The 21184-nt window shown below is 40.3% G+C and overlaps 2 protein-coding genes across 7 annotated transcripts in view; both read left to right on the top strand.

The window, feature by feature from the left end:
- The window catches only part of ebf3a (EBF transcription factor 3a), a 37670-nt gene extending 27404 nt beyond the window's left edge, over positions 1-10266 (top strand). For 3 of the 5 annotated variants that reach the window (XM_084040110.1, XM_084040111.1, XM_084040109.1), the window contains 5 exons: positions 3589-3654; positions 5363-5525; positions 5617-5820; positions 6558-6725; positions 8412-10266. In XM_084040110.1, coding sequence (XP_083896236.1) covers positions 3589-3654; positions 5363-5525; positions 5617-5820; positions 6558-6725; positions 8412-8443 — 633 coding nt within the window. In that variant the 3' untranslated portion in view covers positions 8444-10266. The remainder of the gene's footprint in view (positions 1-3588; positions 3655-5362; positions 5526-5616; positions 5821-6557; positions 6726-8411) is intronic. The other 2 variants (XM_084040113.1, XM_084040112.1) reach the window with 1 other exon arrangement.
- LOC311032831 (protein phosphatase 1 regulatory subunit 3C-B-like) overlaps positions 1-21184 on the top strand; it is a 90089-nt gene that overhangs the window by 61581 nt on the left and 7324 nt on the right. The window contains exon 4 of one of the 2 annotated variants that reach the window (XR_014599219.1): positions 11157-11166. The exons of the other annotated variant lie outside the window; for it this stretch is intronic. The gene's annotated coding sequence lies outside the window, so the exon portion shown is untranslated. Of the gene's footprint in view, positions 1-11156; positions 11167-21184 lie in introns of those variants that run through there. 2 annotated transcript variants of the gene reach the window in all.

Genomic DNA, 21184 nt, shown 5'->3' with positions numbered 1-21184 from the left:
TGGTTGTAAAAAGTGGACCTAAGGACCTTTTCCAGGAGGATCTCTGCAGCTGCCGTTATATGATCTGACATGCTGTTAGCTCTATAATGAAAATCATATCCCATCATGTCTTTAATAATTCCTCTGTCATGGTTTTATTCAATTACCCAATGTGCCGTGTGCTCAGCATGCTGCAGAGTGTCTATAGAACATAGAAACTCTAATAACTGGAAGTAATGGTGATGTTCGACTCCAGCAGACATCTGAACCAGGTCTATTGATCCAGAAAGGACTCTGTGCACCGTTATGATCCAGGTTGTTGAGCTTTGAGGGTTAAACATGTCAACATCCGATCCTGGTTTCAGATCGTGTTTCGAAACTCAAAAGCTTTTTTCCATCTATCCAACAGTGTTGATCACTAGAGCATCGAGTCAGATAAAGAATCAGAGTCTTGGTTAGTGGTATATACATATACACACACACAGTTCATTAACTAAACTGCAAAACATAAAAAAACACCACCAACGCCACAACAAGACCTTTGTCCATATTTGCTGTGTCCCAGTCCAGCATCCGTCCTTCAAATATCAGATAAAACAAAAAAAATCTAATCAAATCAACAACACCAGGTTGACTTAACAGTCTCTAGAGGGTTTAACACCTTTTCAACAGGAACGTCAGTGAACGGAGATTTAAACAGGGAGGTGGAGCTACTGAAGTAAACACTGATGAAGATGAGTCAGAACTAGACTGGTATGGTCTGTTTAAGGTGGTCAGGACCTGACTGGGGTGGTCCTTTTGAAATGGGTCAGAACTAAACTGGTATGGTCCTGTAAAGGGGGTCAGAACTAAACTGGTATGGTCCTGTAAAAGGGGTCAGAACTAGACTGGGATGTTCTGCTGACTGACATGACATTCCAAACGCCCAATCACAGAGCTGTGACACACGGCGGATGACACGATTTTTCAGTTGTTTATATGTAAATTAACCAAAACAACATTCATCACTGTTAGCTAACAACACACACACGTGTGTGTGTGTGTGTGTGTGTGTGTGTGTGTGTGTGTGTGTGTGTGTAAAGCCCATTGGCAAACACAGAGGTTGAAACAGTCAAATCAGGTAATCAGCGAGTGCAGCCATGTGGCAAGAAAGGAGATTGGCACACCCACACACCCACACACACACACACACACACAGAGAGAGAGAGAGAGAGAGAGAGAGAGATGATTATCAGTCACTTATCAGATGTATAAAGAGAGAACAGGGATGGTGGTGATGACGTTACGAAGTTCCACTGAAACATATTAAAAAGATGAAATGTTCCAACATAACAAGGTTTCTGCTGATGGTTGGGGTTTCCTCCGTTCTGATGTTGTTTTATGTCCTTGGTGAGAAAGTGGTATATCAGTTGTAGTTTGTCCAGGTCAGGCCGTAATCAAGTTGTATTGGTCATGTGGTCGGTCACATGATGTCGGGCTCCTCCTACTACGATATGTATAGAAAGTCTTTACAACTCATGAACACAAAGGATGTACTTCCTTAACCAATTTAATAAATACCTATCAATATTGAGATAAAAAGATATAGTACGCCGTATAATTTTTCATATCAGTATCAATTATCAAGTAATGACCACAAAAAAACCCTAAAAATGATTTATAGAAAGATTCCAAACTCATCAATGCTGACAATACGCAATTTGCCAATAGTAAGAATAATCTATATTATTGCTATTGCTATTATTATTATTATTATTATTATTATTATTATTATTATTATTATTATTATTATTATTATTATAATTATTATTGGTTTTCTCCTCACTGATGACACCCGAACCTTCCCTCTATCGCCGTAGTAACCTTGTTAGCGTGTGTGTGTGTGTGTGTGTGTGTATGAGACATAGAGGGAGAGAGAGAGAGAGAGAGCAAAAGAGAGGTGCTAGTCATCTCACTGCGTAACAATGAAACACTTGTAATAATAATAAGGCTTTCATTTGTCACTATAAACACTGAGTGAGTGAGTGTGTGTGTGTGTGTGTGTGTGTGTGTGTGTGTGAATTAATCTCCTCACGCACTGCGACACACTTGAACGTTGCGCTGCATAACCGAGCAGATTAAAGACGATCGCAGGCTGAAAGCTACTTCACAGAAATTACTTCCTCTTTGTGCGTGTGTGTGTATGTGTGTGTGTGTGTGTGTGTTTGTGTGTGTGGGTGTGTGTGTGTGTGTATGTGGCTGTGTGTGTCTGTGTGTGTGTTTGCGTATGTGTGTGTGTAGACGTGTACAACATAAAATCTGAGAGTGAGCGGTGTGTTCAAGAACATTTGTAAATCACAGTGAACTCTACAAGAACAAAACTTAAATTTACAAAAAAGAAAAACGAAGACATGTAAAAGAAAACAAAGTAAAGATGGAGATACAGACTGATGGAGGGACAGACTGGTGGATGGACAGACCTGTAGAGGGACAGAAGGATGGAGGGGACAGACGGATGGAGGGACAGACTGATGGATGGACTGGTAGAGGGACAAAAGGATGGAGGGGACAGACTGATGGACAGACCGATGGAGGGACAGACTGGTGGAGGGGTAGACTGGTGGATGGAGAGACCTGTAGAGGGACAGAAGGATGGAGGGGACAGACGGATGGACAGACTGATGAATGGACAGACTGATGGACAGACTAGTAGAGGGACAGAAGGATGGAGGGGACAGACCGATGGACAGACCGATGGAGGGACAGACTGGTGGAGGGATAGACTGGTGGACAAACAGATGGAGGGACAGACCGATGGAGAGACAGACTGATGGATGGACAGGCCGATGGAGGGACAGACTGGTGGAGGGACAGATGGAGGGACAGACTGATGAATCTACAGATGGAGAGACAGACTGATGAAGGGACAGACTGGTGGAGGGACAGACTGATGGAGGGACAGACAGATGGAGGGACAGACTTGTGGAGGGACAGACAGATGGAGGGACAGACTGGTGGTGAAGCAGAGTGGAGGATTGAGGGTTAATTGAAGGAAGTTCATAATGAAAAGCAGCAGATTAACTGAGAGTGTTTAATTAAGATAAAGACTAAATGAAGCATTGTTCTGTCTCCGCCTGATAACACACACATGCACACACACACACACACACACACACACACACACACACACACACACACACACACACACTCGAAACCGTTTGTTTGGCAGCATTTTTAACATTAACTGCTTATTGAAGTGAAGTAGTAGTGTTAAAGGGGCTCTGTGTGTTAGTTTAGGTGTGTGTGTGTGTGTGTGTGTGTGTGTGTGTGGGAGAGTGGGAGTGTGTGTTTGTGTGTTTGTGTGCGCGTGCGTGACTGTGTGTGAGTGAGTGTGTATTACTGTGTGTGTGAGAGAGCATGAGGTCTGTGAAGTGTAACTGAGCTCTGATTAGAATAAACACTGTTTAATACTCTCAGCGCACGCTCACACACACGTATTTCTATTTTCAGTTGAATTTCTTACACTCTGACACAAGATCAGACTATTTCTAACGCTGACACCAGATCACAGTATTTCTACCACTCTTACCTCAAATCACAGTATTTCACCTCCTCTCTGCTCCCTTTCAGGAGGTGCTGTTGAAGAGGGCGGCGGACCTGGTGGAGGCGCTCTACGGGATGCCTCACAACAACCAGGTAACGTTTACACCTGCACACCCGTTCACTTCCTGCTTGTGAACGCTGATTATATAATATATTATATATTAATACAAGCAAACAGGACTTTAAATATGCCTGCATTGTATTGTCTTTGGGAGTACACTTTAGTTTTCCCTCTGCTCTATTTGTCACAATGTTTAAAATATAATATTTCATGCATTTAATGATGTTTCATATAATGTCATGAATGGTATGATGTTCCCTGGATATTATAACATGTTCTAAACTTCAATATTTATTTATATTTACAGTGAAAGAAAAGATTTTTGTTTTGTCAAAAGTGTGATGTGAATATTTCCTTTAAGTTCAGTTTCGTTAGACTGACTTTAGTATAAAAAGGTTGACTTCACACACTGAAGGTTTCTGTTTATTTTGTTGTAAAGAGGCTCAGATTTCCCATGAAGCTCAGCGAGCAGGACGTTCCTCCTCTGCAGGTTTATGACTCAGAACCTCCTGAAACACCGAAACACTTTATATTCACTCCATCGGACACTCTCCGACACGCTTCTCAAGACACCGCTAATCACCACACACACAGAAACACACACGCACACACGCTCATGCCAACACATGCACACACACGCAGAAAACACACACACATGCACACGTTTATGCAAACACATGCACACACGCAGAAACACACACACACACACACCGCTACTGGAGTGAAAGAGTAACCTTGAACTGAGAACTAGGTTGTAAATTAATGTGAATCTAACTGTACTAATAAGAATAAGAGCATCGCGTGTGTGTTTAAGGTCACCGTCGTCTTGGTTTGGAAAATAAAACAAACGTGTGTTTAATGTCACTTAGAAACTTAGCAGCTTGTTAATTCACTTTTTTTCTGAATTGCATTATTAGTATTATTATTATTAGTATTATTATTAAGTAGTTGAGGTATTCATGTTATTAGTATTATTCTAATCATTAATATGCTTATATAAAATAATTATATATAATTAAATAATATTAACACTGAAATATTCTTAGTTTAGTTTTAAGTGATACTTAAAGTGTTCACTTTAAGCACTATTGAGACTTCATGACTAGTTAATAACTGATACTTAGAGTGTTAAGGGATAGCTGGCTAGTCAGGGCGTAAGCTGGCTAGTTATGGCAGCAGCAGATGGAGGCATGTTGGTGCGGAGCCGTACTTCCTAATCATTAACTGTTGCCTCCAATGCTAAAAGTGAGCTGCGTTTGGAGACAAGGCAGTAGCTAAACATTAGACACTCTGGGGAGAAGAGAACAGAAGGAAGAGAAGGAGAGGAAACAGAGAAGCCATTACAGCTGCTAAGCCAAAGTTGCTACCCAAGATACAACTGGAATTTAGCGAGAAGGCAACAAAGAGAAGGAGAGAGGCGAGATTGACAGACATAGTGACTTTAAATGTAGCGGCAATCAATACTCAATACTCAAGGGGGTTTGGTTGCAGTATTATCGCAAACTGCAAGGTGGCGCTGTTGTACAACCACGGTGAGGACATTTTATACCACTACAGCCCGACTATTCTTTCACAACAGAAAATGCCAGGAATCTGGGAAGGAGGACAGAAACAGCTCCGGTGTCTCGGGACATTCATGAGCAGGCTTACTAACGATTAATAACGTCTAAGAAAACCTTCCCTCCATCGTTAACTAGTGGAAGAGATAGTGGAAGAAGTAAAACTGTTCTTCTTCTACAGGAGATCATCCTGAAGCGAGCAGCCGACATCGCTGAAGCTCTCTACAGCGTTCCCAGGAACCATAACCAGATCACATCGCTAGGCAACACCACCTCCCACGGCATGATGGGAGTGAACTCCTTCAGTGGGCAGCTGGCCGTCAACGTCTCCGACACAACGCAAGGTACAAGCTCCAAGATGTGTACTACCATACTACCAGTAAGGTAGTCAAGTTACTGCAGTACCATAAAACCTGTGATGTCATCTTCTTCTAGTTGGTTACATCCGTAATACCAGCAGCGTGTCTCCGCGGGGATACGCACCAAGCTCCACCCCCCAACAGAGTAACTATGGAAACACCGTCAGCAACAGCATGAATGGTTACGGCAACACCAGCATGCCAAATTTAGGAGTGGCAACTTCCCCCGGCTTCCTCAACGGGTCCTCCGCCAACTCTCCCTACGGCAGTAAGTATCAAGGTAAATACTACCACTGCTCGCACTTCTACTATCAATACTACTAACGCGCTAATGCTACTGATACTGCTACTACTTATGCTACCACTTATACCATACAGTGAAGGGTGTGAACTGGTTGATCTGGGTTTTTTACTAGTATCTTGTATGGTTCCTGGACTGGTTTCTCGACTGGTTTCTAATAGGGATCCGATACTTGGCATCAGAATTGGTCCGATTCTGGCCAAATTGTCTGTATCTGATATTGAAAAAAGAAAATATAATAAAATCCGATCTATTGACCTAATCGTGTAAAACTTTGAGCGACGCTGAAAGAGACGTGAGCAGCATATGTGACGTTACCAGTTTCTATGTGTGTAAATCAAAAATGCTACTAAAAGTTTAATTCTATTTGTGAAAAGGTTTAATAATTGAGTTGTGAGCTGTGTATTTCTCCCATTAGTGGAGGAGAATATTGGTTTCACAATCTGAGCAGGTGTTTTGTATGTTAGGTTCAGCAAAGTTAATCCAGACAAACGTATTCTTAACAGCTGAGTTGTTTGAACTCGACTAGTATCGGTATCGACAGATACTCAAGGTCAAGGTATCGGACATGAAAAGTGGCATCGTGCCACTTTTAGTTTTTTAACATAGTTACAAGACTGGTCTCTAACATGGTTTTGAACCTGGTTTCTGATGGAGTTTCTGGACTGCTTTCTGCTCTGGTTTCTGATCTGGTTCTTGTCTTATTCCTGTTCCAGTTGTTCCTTCCAGTCCCACCATGGCCGTAACAAACTGTAACTCCTCTCATGGAGTTTTCTCCTTCTCGGCTGCCGTCAAACAGAAGAGCGCCTTCGCTCCTGTTGTCCGACCATCAGCTACACCTCCTCCGCCCAACTGCTCCGGGAACAACTCCAACGGGCTGCAAGGTGACAACGCCTCCTCATCTTCCATCTCCTCTACTTCCTCCTCAATCTCCTCCACCTTGACCTCCTCCTCAATCTCCTCCACCTCTACCTCCTCCTCCATCTCTACCTCCTCCTCCTCCATCTCCTCCACCTCTACCTCCTCCTCCATCTCCTTCTGCTCTACATCCTCCTCCATTTCCTCCACCTCTACATCCTCCTCCATCTCCTCCACCTCTACTTCCTCCTCCATCTCCTCCACCTCTACTTCCTCCTCCATCTCCTTCTGCTCTACATCCTCCTCCATCTCCTCTACTTCCTCCTCAATCTCCTCCACCTTGACCTCCTCCTCAATCTCCTCCACCTCTACCTCCTCCTCCATCTCCTCCATCTCTACCTCCTCCTTCACCTCTACCTCCTCCTCCACCTCCCCAGTCTCTGTTCTGTCATCCTGTCTCTGACTTCCTGTCTTTGGCTTCCTGTCTCTGACTTCCTGTCTCTGACTTCCTGTCTTTGGCTTCCTGTCTTTGGCTTCCTGTCTCTGGCTTCCTGTCTCTGACTTCCTGTCTTTGTCTTGTTGTCTCTGACTTCCTGTCTCTGTCTTCTTGTCTCTGACTTCCTCTCTTTGGCTTCCTGTCTCTGACTTCCTGTCTCTGACTTCCTGTCTTTGGCTCGTCAGTTCCTCCTGAACACAGTTTCCTGTTTAATATATAAACCTTCAAAATATCAACTTCCTATCATTATGATTTGATGAATCAATGATTCTGATTCATTGCAGCTTTCAACACACACACACACACACACACACACACACACACACACACACACACACATACACACAGGGTCGTAACCTGAGTACTGTTAGTATTGCATGCAGAGTGACAGGCCGATCCATGTTTTATTCACTACAACCCACAGATACATCCTTTAAACACACACACACACACACACACACACACACACTCACACACACACACACACACACACACACACACACACACACACACACACACACACACACACACACACACACACACACACACACACACACAGAGCACACACACACAGAGCACACAGTCAGTGTGATGTCAGTGTTTCTGACAGAGAGGTTTGTCTAGTGTTAAATATTCATGTTGCTCTCCGCCTGCGCTGAGGCAGAAAGGCCACAGTGTGTGTGTGTGTGTGTGTGTGTGTGTGTGTGTGTGTACATCATCACTGCAGATGGATAAATACAGTTTGAATGTTATTAAAAGCTGCAGTATGTACTGAACACAGAACAGAAATATATAAAGATGATTTTATCTTTACATTAATAAACTTAAATAGAAGAATGTCTAAAAAAATACAATACTAATTAACTGCAATTTTAACTGTTGTCTGATTGCTTTGGTCTGGTGTGAAATAAATCTCGGGAAAAAATAAAAAACTAAAATTTAAATCAGATTTATTTACAAAGGATGTGAACACACGCAAGAAGTTGGACTAATAATGTAAAGATGTTCAGCTATTAAACGTTTTTAAACATGAATGAAATGTTGGTCCTGCTTAAGGGAAGAGGCACAGGAGAACCAGGAATGTCAGACCCTGCAGTCAAATGAGGTTTTCTGAAGGGAGTCTGGTGCTCAGAAACATTACCACTGTTGTCTAAATCACCACCACATTGAATGTTTTATTTACAGCTTTCTCTGTCTTTGTTTCTTATCTCTACAGCGATGTCTGGCCTCGTCGTTCCTCCAATGTAAAACGTCTTCCTCCTCCCTCCTCTTCTCTCTCCTCCGCAGCCAAGAGCACCAATCACCTTAGAGGAGGCGGGGCCTCAGGCAGCAGCTGTCCATACAGTATAAAGTATGGATCCTGTCCATCACAAATAAAAGAAGAAACTGTTTGTCTCTGAGTTGATGGAGATAAAAGATGAATTGTTCTAATGTAAAAACTGTGAGGTCACACCTGTGAAATCATCACAATGATGTACTTTTGGGGATTCCATTGTTTTAACTGCAGCTGACTGGTTGTCTGCTGAGGCGAGAGGACAGACAGGAAGCTCATGTCCTTCAGTCCATCAGATTCCAAACAGTGAATGTCTATGATTGGTTCCTCACATGTTAGGTCACAAAAAAGGACAAAGTGATGAGAGAGGAAGATGTAAACGTCCAGTCAGGGATCTAAGAGGTGTGCCAGAATGCGACAAAATGTTATCTTTGCTGAAAACAACTATTTCTCTACATAAGATGTGGTAACAACTTGGACGAATAAGTTCTGATGTAGACAATATTTAACTCACATGACTGATCAGCTGATTCTCTTGTCTGCGTCTTCCTAGATATTCTCATAAAATAAATAAATTAACCCAATCTGTCTACAATTAAACTACGTTCCATAAACTGAAACTTCACTCTTCACTGCGTTTTTAGGGAAACAGTTGTTTCTGGACCTAACCTAGTAAGACACACATGGGCTGGTTTACCACAGCTGGAGGAACCCAGAATTTAGCTGTGATTTAATATCAATAACCAGATGAAAAGGATGCTGAAATAACTCCACAATGATGGTCTTCAGTAAAAAGTCATGCGTCATGGTCTGTCTGCAAGACAACAAGCTAAGTACTTTTAAAATGCTGGTTTTCTGAATGGAGTCACTGCTTTCTCCACATAGTCTTGTCTGTTCTCTGGACTAATTAGAGCTACTATCGTAGACCTCTGGGGGACCACAGACAGTCTCTGGTTTCCCTACACAATCTGATCAGGTCTCTGGACTAATGTGAACTACTATCGTAGAACTCTTGGCTTCCCGTTCGGTGGGAGCAGCTGGTTTATCTCTGCTCCTGTTAGCTAATCAGAACCAGTATTGTGATCTGAATCCTGGGTAATTTGGTGACTTCACAAAGACTAAAAATATGGCCTAAAAGAAAGAATAATGAACAAAGCTTATCTTTTTCTCTTACTAGCCCTGCTCCTTATTGATTCAGCCCTGTCCTCCAACTTTAGCCACGCCCCTGCTTGTCTGTGTTTTTATTTATGTTGTTTTTTTCACTGTATAAACAAATCCTGCATCCTGTTTGGGTACTGTTGCTATCTGTCTACTTGTTCAGAGTTGTCTCTTTTTCTAGCTCCTCCTCCTTCAATGCCCCGCCCGAGCACTTAAACCCCGCCCCTCTTATGCGTTTTCTCTCTAGGGTTTTGTGATTTTTGCCAAAGTTTTAGCTGGCTGAATATTTATACGTCACTGTGGTTGGTCATCGTCACTGAGCTCACAGAGAAACTCTTTTTGTACCATAAAGATTATAAATAGTGTATTTATATCTCAGATTGTTTTTGTATAAATAGATGTTGAGTCACGTCGTCTTCATGTGTGTGTGTGTGTGTGTGTGCGTGTGCGCCGGTGTGTGCCGGTGTGTGTGTGTGTGGTACCACACTGATAACAAACCATTGTTTTGTATGATAAAAAAATAACATTAATGTCTTCACACATTGAAATCACTGTCAATCAATCAGCTCCACTCGTTTAGTTGTTTCTAATGTAAATCTTGTTTTAATGACTGTTGGCTGTACTGACATGAATAAATTCAGCTCTGACAGACTCAAGATTTGTTTATTTGTCTGAAGGGAGATTTGTCTTGAACAAAAGACATAAAAAGACATGTAATATGGTACATGAATGGACAGACACAAATCCAGACTGTTACCTCTTTATTTGTTATATTTTTTATCATACATTATTATTATAATTATTATTATTATTTGTAAGTATCTGATTAACAAAGACATGCTGCCATGGAGACACATTTAGACGTGTCATGATCACGTAACGGTACATATTTAGTTACGTGCTTTTGAGCGCCACAATCAAATGGCTCCAATTAGATCCCAATGAGATAATAAACTGTGATTCATGATTTAGCAAGCTACAATATCAGCAAAGCATTTCAGAGCTTAGCTTTCCGCATTGTAAGTTAATCGTTGAGCTTAGCTTTCTGCTAAACACCTCAGAAGGATAAGCTATTAGAAAGATGTAGAGATATCTTACTGTTGCTGGGCTCATGCGCTGCACTGATTAAAGCAACACCGGCATGGCTAAACCAGCAAGCCAGCCAGTGGACGGCTGGCTACTTAGTTAGCTAGCTTGCTACTTCCGTCATGCTACCATGCAACACTGGTCACAGAAAATGATCTGAACAAAGTTGTCATTTAAATGGCGATAGGAATGTGCGAGTGTGTGAAGCATTAACATAGGATTTACTAATTTAGTGGCTGTCTTGTTAGCAAGGGAGATGGACAAGCTGACTAGCCAGCTCTGGATATGGACAAGTTAGCAAGCTAGTTACGTTGTCTCAACCCTTATTATGTGGTTTCGTCGTTTCAACCTAACCACATAGTTTAGTTGTCTCAACCTTATGTAGTTTAGTCGTCGCAACCTAACAATGTGGTTTGGTCGTCTCAACATAACTACATAGTTAAGTGGTCTCAACCTCACCATGTAGTTTAGTTGTGTTAACCTAATTATGTAGTTTAGTCATCTCAATGTAACTAAATAGTTTAGACAGCTCAACCTGACTGTAATTTAATCATAGTTTTTTGTTTTGTTTGTTAATGTGTTTCAAACTGATAAAAATTTGGTCTATTTGGAGTGTAATTTAGTTGTATGTGAACATAATCATTGTCATACATTAATATCAGTTTTGTACATAAAACTTCAGTTCAGTTTTCATTCAGCTTGATTTCTTTCTTCCACAATGACCTTCTTATCATTTCTGTTTCATATCTTCTTGTTTCTTTCATTCTGATTAAAACGTGTTATTTTCTGCTGAAGAAAGAAAACATTAATGAACTTTTATTAAATGCTGTCGTCTCTCAGCGGACACAAAAGCACAAACAGGATTTGATTAAGTTAAATCACTGATAACTTCAAACCTCATTATTACAAGGACTTGTATTTCTTTCTTTCATGAAGAACTCAGAAAATATTCACTAGATTATTAACTGTTTCATGTTTATTATTCTCTCATTTACATTCTGTTCATCATCAGCTTCTGTTCACAGTGACAGGAAGTGACATCAACGAGGCTATCAAGCAATGTTAACAGTCACTGTTTATATATACGTGTTTATTCCAGCACAGGTTATTTTACTTTGTCTCGATAAATCCACTAATAATGCGTAACACTACAGTGTGTACAGTATGAGTCATAAGAGAGCAGTAGAAATACGTCAGTACTATAAGTAAACCTCCACTATTTGACCTTGTGTAGTAATAAAAAAAGGCTTCAGGTCATGTGACTGAACAATGTTAACAAAAGAGTTACATGACGTAACCGCAGGTCTATGATGATGTAACATATTTAACGTAAACATGAGAAATTGTCGGATGTTACTCGTCAGACAGGAAGAGGATCAGCTGCTCGCTCTTTGATCTTCAGGTCAGTTTACATCAGACGAGCTTGTGTGTGTTCACAGGTCAGGGACGTTGTGGGAGATGTGAGATTGGTTTGATCTTCCGCTGCTGTGGTTACAGTGGCTGTATGCCAGCTGTTCGCCCGGCAACACTCTCTATCTTCCTGCTGGGGAACGAGAGACCTTTGACCTGAGAGAGAGAGAGAGAGAGAGAGAGAGAGAGAGAGAGAGAGAGAGAGAGAGAGAGACTTAAGGGAACAGTCCACCATGTTAGAAATAAAGAGACAAAGCAGAAAGAGAAGATTATTAAAAAAAGAAATAATATAATGTCGGTGAAGATTCAAAAACATAAAGAACAGCTATATTTAGATTATAACTAATTCACAATCCTTATGAAAACAATAATTTCTGTCATTGGGCCAGTTGAATCCTCCCTCGAGACAATAATAATTGTTCTAATCCAACAGTGCAAGTTTCAGATGAGATCGGTCAGCAGTGAACTCAGAGATCCTGACGTTGACGTCCGTCCACTTTCACTTCAGTGAGATCTCTCAGGCAGCCCTGAACGCTCTGCTGCACTTTAAAAATCTTTCAGCTGTCTTCAGACCATCTCACCTGCTTGTTAAAGCCGGTTGGTCCAGAGGTTTTAGACGCTATTAACTGCTTTCTCTCTACTGCTGTTGTTTATTTTAAAAAAGACTTCTCAAGATCTTCTGTTTGGAGTTATTTTATCTCCAAACTGCCAGTTTTATCAAAGAGAAAATGATAAACACTCAGTTGATTTATCTCATGAATAATAATGAAATCCTTACAATGGGCCTGTATTCAGTTTCTCCCTGTGAAACGTAATATAGTAATCAACCATCTGAACAACATGATGGGATCAATAATGTGCTTCTGGATTGGTTCATCCTTCTCTATGATGTTTGGTTCTGTGGCGTCCCACAAGGATCTATGTTAGATCCCTTTTTATTGACCATATTCATGCTACCTTTGTATAGTCATGACATTGCCTTCCATGGTTATGCAGATGACACTCAACTGTATGTCTGTATATTCTATTTGTCCTGCCTTGATGAAATTAGAAACAACATGCAGCTGACTCTAAATCAGAAACAGCATTACTCCCTGTAGCTGCAGAACTGACAGCATCCACAATCTCCCCTCTAGCATGGGTGTCTGCTCTGATACTTACATTCTGAATTGTCATTTGATGCTCAGGGCCCAGTATTTCCAAAGTGATCCGACTGGATTATCCTGGTCGGATTGGATTAAATTGTGATCTGATCTGAAAACTGGGTATTTCAACACAGATCCAGAGAATCCCGATCCTGAAGATCAGGATTCAGCTTTGGTAATCCAAACCTCCCTTGAATCCAGATAAAGGGCTGGATTTGGGTATTTCAAAACGTAACGCAGAGATCTGGATCAGCTTGATCCCACCTCAGAGGTGGATTTGACTTGGATTGACAATGTCTCAGCTCCGCTTCTCCTAGATATTGTTACTCAAGATGTTCATTACACTTAATCTAAATTGTCAGTGCATTACTTGAAACAAATTGGAGTAATTTAAGAACATTTAAGGTGTAGCAAAAGTGTTTGGCTATATGTTTGTGTACAAACTGATTATTTTACTTAACCAAATCAGATGCTATTTTGCTTTAAATTACCACAATTATGTTTAGTGAGAGCTTTCTACATAAAGGGAGACAAATTAGGATGGAAAAAATGTATCTAATTCATCTAATTTAATCATGTCACTGATTAAGCAATAATACATGAAAATAATGCAACTACAATTTCAAACACTTTATTCAAAATCCAACAACTTATCACTGCAATTGAATTGAAGCATTTCCAAGGATTTCCAGCACTCATACAGACCCTGTCCTTAATAGCTGAGTGGGCTCTGAAAGTAGAAGAAAGGGAAGGAGTATGAGTGATATCTTTGTCTTCATTTGGAATCCACAATAGTCACAGAAATCGTGTGCATGATGACAACAGCATGATTTCCCCAGCATTACTGTAGCATTCTGACACTTCTGAATGAACTGCATAGTTCATACACAACACACATACACAGTGTGTGGTCTGTACACATGTAGCCTATTTTCAGTCTGCTGTGTTGCCAATGACGTAACGCTAATAAACTCTGAACAGGTTGATGTTAGTTTAAACAGTTATGGTATAATGTACGTCAGATTTATTACCTTGTAAATCAAACCATCGGCCGCAAAATTCGTAAACAAAGCCAGCGACCGCTAGCCCGCTAGCTGCACACAGAAGTCAATGGAGCAGAGTTAGCTACCGTTAGCACGGCCGAGATCGCTACAGCCTGGTTTTCAGTACATGACAATTCATATATATAGCTAGCACGATATGTTGGTTGGCGTTCATATGGTCCTTAAACCGCTAAACATTAGACGACGGTAAACTTACATTTTTGACGTGAAAGTCGCGCTCCCAGCTGCTACTTCCGTGAAGTAGACCGCCATGTTTCAGATCCGGAGGCGGAGACTTGAGACTTGGTAATCCGTATCCAGCCAGGTCAGGATAACGGTGATCCACCCGGCCAGTGTTTTGAAATACTCAGATAAAGTCAGCAGGATCACCTTGATCCATGACTGAGAAAAGGAGGATTTCATTATCCGGATTATTCTGATCCGGATTACAAGTTTTGAAATACTGGGCCCAGGTGACTAAAGTGGTTCAGTCCCGCTGTGTTCAACCAAGACATTTGACTATGATCAGGTAATTTCTTTCCTCTCAGACTTCAAGCATTTACGCTTTTATCTCCTCCAGATGTGATTGTTGTAATGCACTTTATTATTCTGGTATCAGCAGGAGAAACATCCAAGGACTGTAGATATCAGGTTTTTAACTCGTACTAAGAGAAGAGACCACATCAGTCCACCACCGCTGCCCTTCACTGGTTGACTGATTCTAAGATTTTAAAACCTTGAATGGTCTGGTTCAGATCCTCCAGCAGAGTTCTAATAGTGGTTCCTGGATTCAAACCAGGTCACTGTCCAGGACGCTCAGCTGTGGAACTCTTAAATCTCTTCTTCAGACTCACTGTTATCAGATGTTATATTATTGTATCTGTTATATTATTACTATTATTATTTCTAACATCATCACAATCTCTATTCTTTTTTCTGTTGGTTATTACAAACAATTGTGTTTCTGTATCCAGGCAAGTCTTTTCTCTCTCTCTCTCTCTCTCTCTCTCTCTCTCTCTCTCTCTCTTCTCTCTCTCTCTCTCTCTCTCTCTATCACACACACACTCACACAGACACACACACACACACACACACAGAGAGAGAGAGTCCTGGTCCCCCTGAGGACCTGATTGAGAGCAGTGAGCTCTGGTTGCCGTGGCAGCAGCAGCACCCCTCCTCCATTAACACTTTCTTTTTTACCTTGTTTCTATTTCCTTTGTTGTACTCTCTCTCTCTGTCCCTTTATATATATATATATACCGTCTGTGTGTGTGTCTCTGTCTGTGTGTGTGTGTGTGTGTGTGTGTGTGTGTATATATATATATATATATATATATATATATATATATATATATATATATATATATTTCCAGCCTGGTCTGGAGCAGTCTGAGTCAGTGTAATCGGGTGTCGGTAGCAAATGAGTTGGTTCTTTTGAAAATATATATTTTTTTCCTTTCGCCGTCCGTCCCAGTGGCCGCCCAGCAGGAAGCCCATCTTGTTCTATTAACATGAGTCTCCTGGTCCACTAGCGCCTCTACTGGTTATATAGAGCCACTGCGAACCGAAAAGTAACAACCAGTCGCACGAACTGCCGCTCACAATTTACTTGCCGACTGAGAGCCACAGTTTAAAAACAACAGGAGTTTTACCTGATATAAGCTGATTTGAGCTGATATGAAGGTAAGAATTGGAATGTTGGTAGCAGATTAGTTGATTTTAGTGTCAGGGCCCCAGGACTTTTTAGCGAATGTTCATTCCGTGCTAGCAGGTCCATTAAGTAGCTGTTCAGGAGCTTCTGAAATGACTGTCTGTTATTGGATTTGGAATGCTGAAGTACATATTCAGAGGTTTGCTCTTCGGAGTCTTTAGGCTTGAGCGGGAGGTCTATTCTGCTATGTTTTTCCCCATTGGTGTCTGTGGCTGCCTCAAGGACCTAAGCCTCGGCAAGCTGCTGCTTCTTTCTCCATACTCAATACATCTAGTGATGCATCTATACATGCCCTCTCTGACGTCCTCACTCTGGGAACTTGCGCGAGACTTGCATTGTAGTCATACATATGGACATAACAGCTTCATGGATTTATTATGGACATGACGACTGCACAGCTCGATCGTTTCTTTATGGATACAAAATCAAAACTACGAGGAAAACTTTTTTGTTTCTGCGGTGAGTGGGAGGGACGAGCGTGCGCCCGGCACTCTACTGCTAATGTCTACAGGGTGATTTGAGGTGAGTAACTCCATGCAAAAACACATATTTATGTTGTTCCGCCACACTATTTGAGCTAAACGAGCGCCGTTGTGTCTCGTAAGGACCCAACCTGTGTTGCATAGGTCTTGGAATTATTTTCTGCTGCCCAGAAAAGCAGATAAAACTTGCCCTATTGGTTAGCATTGGAGCGAGTCTGGAAGGCTGGCAGGCAGGTACAGATCTCGGGCTAGGTCAAGTCAATTTTTGTCTGTTTTTTTTGCTAATAAGTCGGGATGACCCTGGGGACAACGAAAATGGGGTCAAAAATGACCGGATTTCTCCTTTAAGTTCACATGCAATATTTTTTTTTTTTAAGATTTCTTCCGGCATAAACACCTTTTATTAGCAGTGAACAGATAGGAAACACAGGAGAGAGAGAGGGGTGTGACATGCAGCAAAGGACCTCCGGTCGGGAATCGAACCGGGGTCGGCTGCATATGTGAGTACGTGTGTACATGGCATGCGTTCTAACCACTCGGGCACCTGTGCACCCATATGCAATATTTTTACAGTTTTTTGACCAACAGTCATCAATTAATAAGAGTTTCTACCAGAGATTTGAGTCTCAGCTCGTCTTCAGACAGATTCTCTCCATTACTGTTGTTCGATACTCCACCTATTGATCAGCCTCATATTGATCACTCTGAGTGTGTGACCCGTCTCACCTTGTCTGATCATCCAATCAGGTTGTTTACATCAGCAACTAACACAGCACGTTTGGTGTGTGTGTGTGTGTGTGTGTGTGTGTTTGTGTCTGTGTGTGTGTGTGAGAGTGTGTTTGTGTCTGTGTGTGTCTTTGTGTGTGTGTGTGTCTGTGTGTGCGTGTGTGTGTGTGCATGTCTTGCCAGCTCGTTAACCCACCTGTTTCCTCATTAGGTATCTGATTGGATCGTTTAGAGTCACCTGACCTTCTCTTAGGACCGGAGGCACCCTTTTAAAAGTTTGCGGCTTCGTATTCTTCTTTTACTATCACTATTAACAACCACCACAGTTCAATAACCTGCTCACGTTTTACTTTTTACAGTTATTCTCCAAAATAAAGAAGAAAACGCCAAAAATATCACGCCGGACTTTTAGTTTAATTTCTGTCATTAAATAGGAAACAAAAACTGTTGGAGTAAAATGGGTTTGTTGAGGTGATGAATGGATAATATAATAGCAGAAGCTTTTATTTTGAAGGAGGATGTTGGTGTTTAAAACAAAGATGTTGGTGAGATAAAAACTAAACTCAGACTAAACTCGGGGGGGGGGGGGGGGGGCATGTTTGTTGATTAAACTCAAACAAGACAAACAAAAGAGACAAAACAAACTAATTACCTGCAAACAAACCTGATCGGCTGAGAGCACTAACGAGGCTTAACGAGGTCACACACTGTTTACTCTCTCTCTCTCTCTCTCTCTCTCTCTCTCTCTCTCTCTCTCTCTCTCTCTCTCTCTTTCTCTCTCTCTCTCTCTCTCTCTCTCTCTCTCTCTCTCTGTGTGTGTGAGAGAGAGCTTCACGCTAACAGGATGTAGTGACATCAAGATAACGTTCCAACACACACACACACACACACACACACACACACACACACGGACACACACTAAATCATTGATGGTTCACTGTGGTGAAACTAAAACACTGTCTGCTTCTAATAAAATGTGTGTGTTGAATAAAATATCAGTTGTCATGTCGCCAGATGAATTATGAATCTACACATTATGGAGCCAGTCTATCAATCTCACACACACACACACACACACACACATACATGCACACACACACACACGCACACATACATGCGTGCACACGCACGCACAAACACACACATACACACTCCGCATGAGTGTGACCCACAAACCTGTTTGCAGAAGAGACAAACACTTTTAGTGTAGAGAGGAAGGAAGGAGATATTTAAAAATGTGATTAAAAGTAAAAAAAGAAGAAAGAACAGCAGAAATTATGTCTACAGAGAGGGAAAGGATCTTATGTTTAAAAATGTGTCAGAAAAGGAAGAAAACAAAGGAAGAACAAAGAGGAGACAACAGGAAGTGAAAAGTGAAGGCTGGAAGGAAATAAAAAGAGCAGATATGATGCAGATGAGGAAATGAAGATAAGAAATAGACACAAAAATAAAACTAAACTGGACTCATGTTAGTAGAATGTTTGTGACGTCTCTTAAGTTCTGTTAAATGTTCCAAGAATTTGGCCATGTCATTGGTCTCCATCATTTCGCCTTTTCCTCGACCTCAGGGGAAAACATCACAAGGTGAAGGGAAGGTGGAAGGAGAACTCATCAGGATTTAGGAAAAGAGGACCGCGGTGCTCAGAGGATCTGACCAGACTTTCACTAAAGTGCGTAGTTACAATAAGAGACAGCTGATAATCTACACCGGAGACTGAGCTTAATTAACTAAGCTTCATAGTTAGGTCTGATGAATTTAAACTACATAGTTGAGTTTGATTTACTAAGCTACATAAATACGTTTAATTAACAAAGGTACATAGTTAAGTTTAATGAACTCATGAACTTATGCTACATAGCTAGGTTTAATTAACTAAGCTTAATAGTTTGGTTTAGTCTACTCTGTAGCTACATAGCTAGGTATAATTAACTAAGCTACAAAGTCGGGTTTAATTAACTAAGCTACATAGCTAGGTATATTTAACTAACCTACATAGTTTGTTGTAATTAACTCTACATAGTTAAGCTTTATTAACAAGCAACACAGATAAATGGCCCTTAAATCTGACACATACTGTATCTGATCACTGGTCATGTGACCGCTGTGAGAATGCGTTATGAGAAACGTGATTCACCACAAAATACATAACAGAATGGAATAAAAATAAATATCCAGAAGGAGAAGTAACCCACATCAGGTATTTTATTGGAATAAATGACCTGATGACTGTAGTAACTTAAGACAGAAACACCTGGAACAAACACTGTGTGTGTGTGTGTGTGTGTGTGTGTGTGTGTGTGTGTGTGTGTGTGTGTGTGTGTGTGTGTGTCTGTCTGTCTGTGTGTTGCATTGTTGTTTAATCCTTTTCTGAGCAGAAAAGGGTCAAAACCGCAAATTAACTTCCCTCTTATTAGTTTAAACAGGATTAGCAGCCAAACACACATTTAGGAGTGTGTGTGTGTGTGTGTGTGTGTGTATGTGTGTGCATGGGTTAATGGTGTTGATGTAGAGTTTTAATTGCTTTCCATTCATTGATAATCCATTAGATATTATTCAACCCCTAATCAATATTTCTGACCTCACTCACAAACACTGATCCATGAATCTTGTGGTCTCGACCTTGTTGAGGTCTTATTTCTGAATAACAGCTGATGTGTGTTTCTTATTGATATGTATTGATCAGCTGTGTGTATGTTAAATATCCAACTGAACTTATTTTTTACTCAGCAGTTTGGAAGTACTTTTACTTTACTTTAAACTTCAGCACTACGTCTTTAAATATTGTTCTTTTTAATGCAAATTATTTGATTACAGTACAATAGATATGTAAACATACATATATTATGTAACAATTAATGATTGTGAACTATTCATACTTAATGCGTATTAATAATAAAGTGAACTAGTATTATTCATTAATAAAATAGTGAACTGTTAATGCTTATTAATAATATAGTGAAGTATTAATGTTAACTTTGTAGGATATCACTCAGAAAGTAAAGTTATTTATAATTCCTCTTTAATCTGCTGTAGTAAACATTTCAATGCAGGAATTTTATTGATTTGTATTGATAGTTGATAGTTTTACTCTTAATAGAGAATAGTTTTATTTTATAATAGAGAAATATTAACGAATAAGTAATTTAATGAGTTATATAAGTAATATCAAATAAAACATTTTTTTTATGAATAATTTGTTCTTCACATGTACTGAAAGGACATATTTTATGTATCATAGAAACATATTTTAGAATTTATTTAAATCGTTTCATATCAGTCATTTAATTTCTTTATTCATTTATTGATATTTTTTTCTGGTCTCATTTTCTTTTTTTTTGTCTCTTTTTTTCTTTTCTCGTTTTTGTTGTTTAGGTTCATGATTTCTTCGTTTCTTTTCTCACATTCAAATGACTTTTATTTCTTCATCATTATTTGTCTTTGGCTGTTAGATATTGTCAGACATTAAACGAAACACTAATCAGTTCAGTTTAAATGAATTGTAATCTTTTAATCCTTTTAATAATACAATATTACAGCAATAATACAAACGTAATATAATCTGCTTTGAATCAAATCTTTTCCTGACTAGTTAATAATTCTTGACTGTTGTATTACGATAATTATTAAAATGATTATAAAGCAGCAGAGTTGAGGATGTAAAAGTTGAACTTGAGTGTTTCGACCAATCACAGCTCTTCTTTCTGTTTCTCACTGAATCTTTTCTTCCATCACAATTTATTTTTTCTGGACACATTGAGCAGATAAACTGTTGATGGCCGTTTGAATCTAATAACAGCGTCCTGCATCTATCTGATGATTGTTTCTGCAGCTCAGTTATTATTTTTCTTCTTCTTCTTCTTCTATAAAAGTTTGCCGCCGTCAGCCAGCTGATAAATAGCCGTGATGGATGTCGGCCTCTCCGACCGCTACATGGAAAAGAGAAAGACTATTATT

Source organism: Eutrigla gurnardus, assembly GCF_963514095.1.
Source record: "Eutrigla gurnardus genome assembly, chromosome: 22".
Taxonomy (NCBI): domain Eukaryota; kingdom Metazoa; phylum Chordata; class Actinopteri; order Perciformes; family Triglidae; genus Eutrigla; species Eutrigla gurnardus.
Note: the sequence above shows the minus strand (reverse complement) of the source record. Positions and strands in the feature narration are given on the sequence as shown.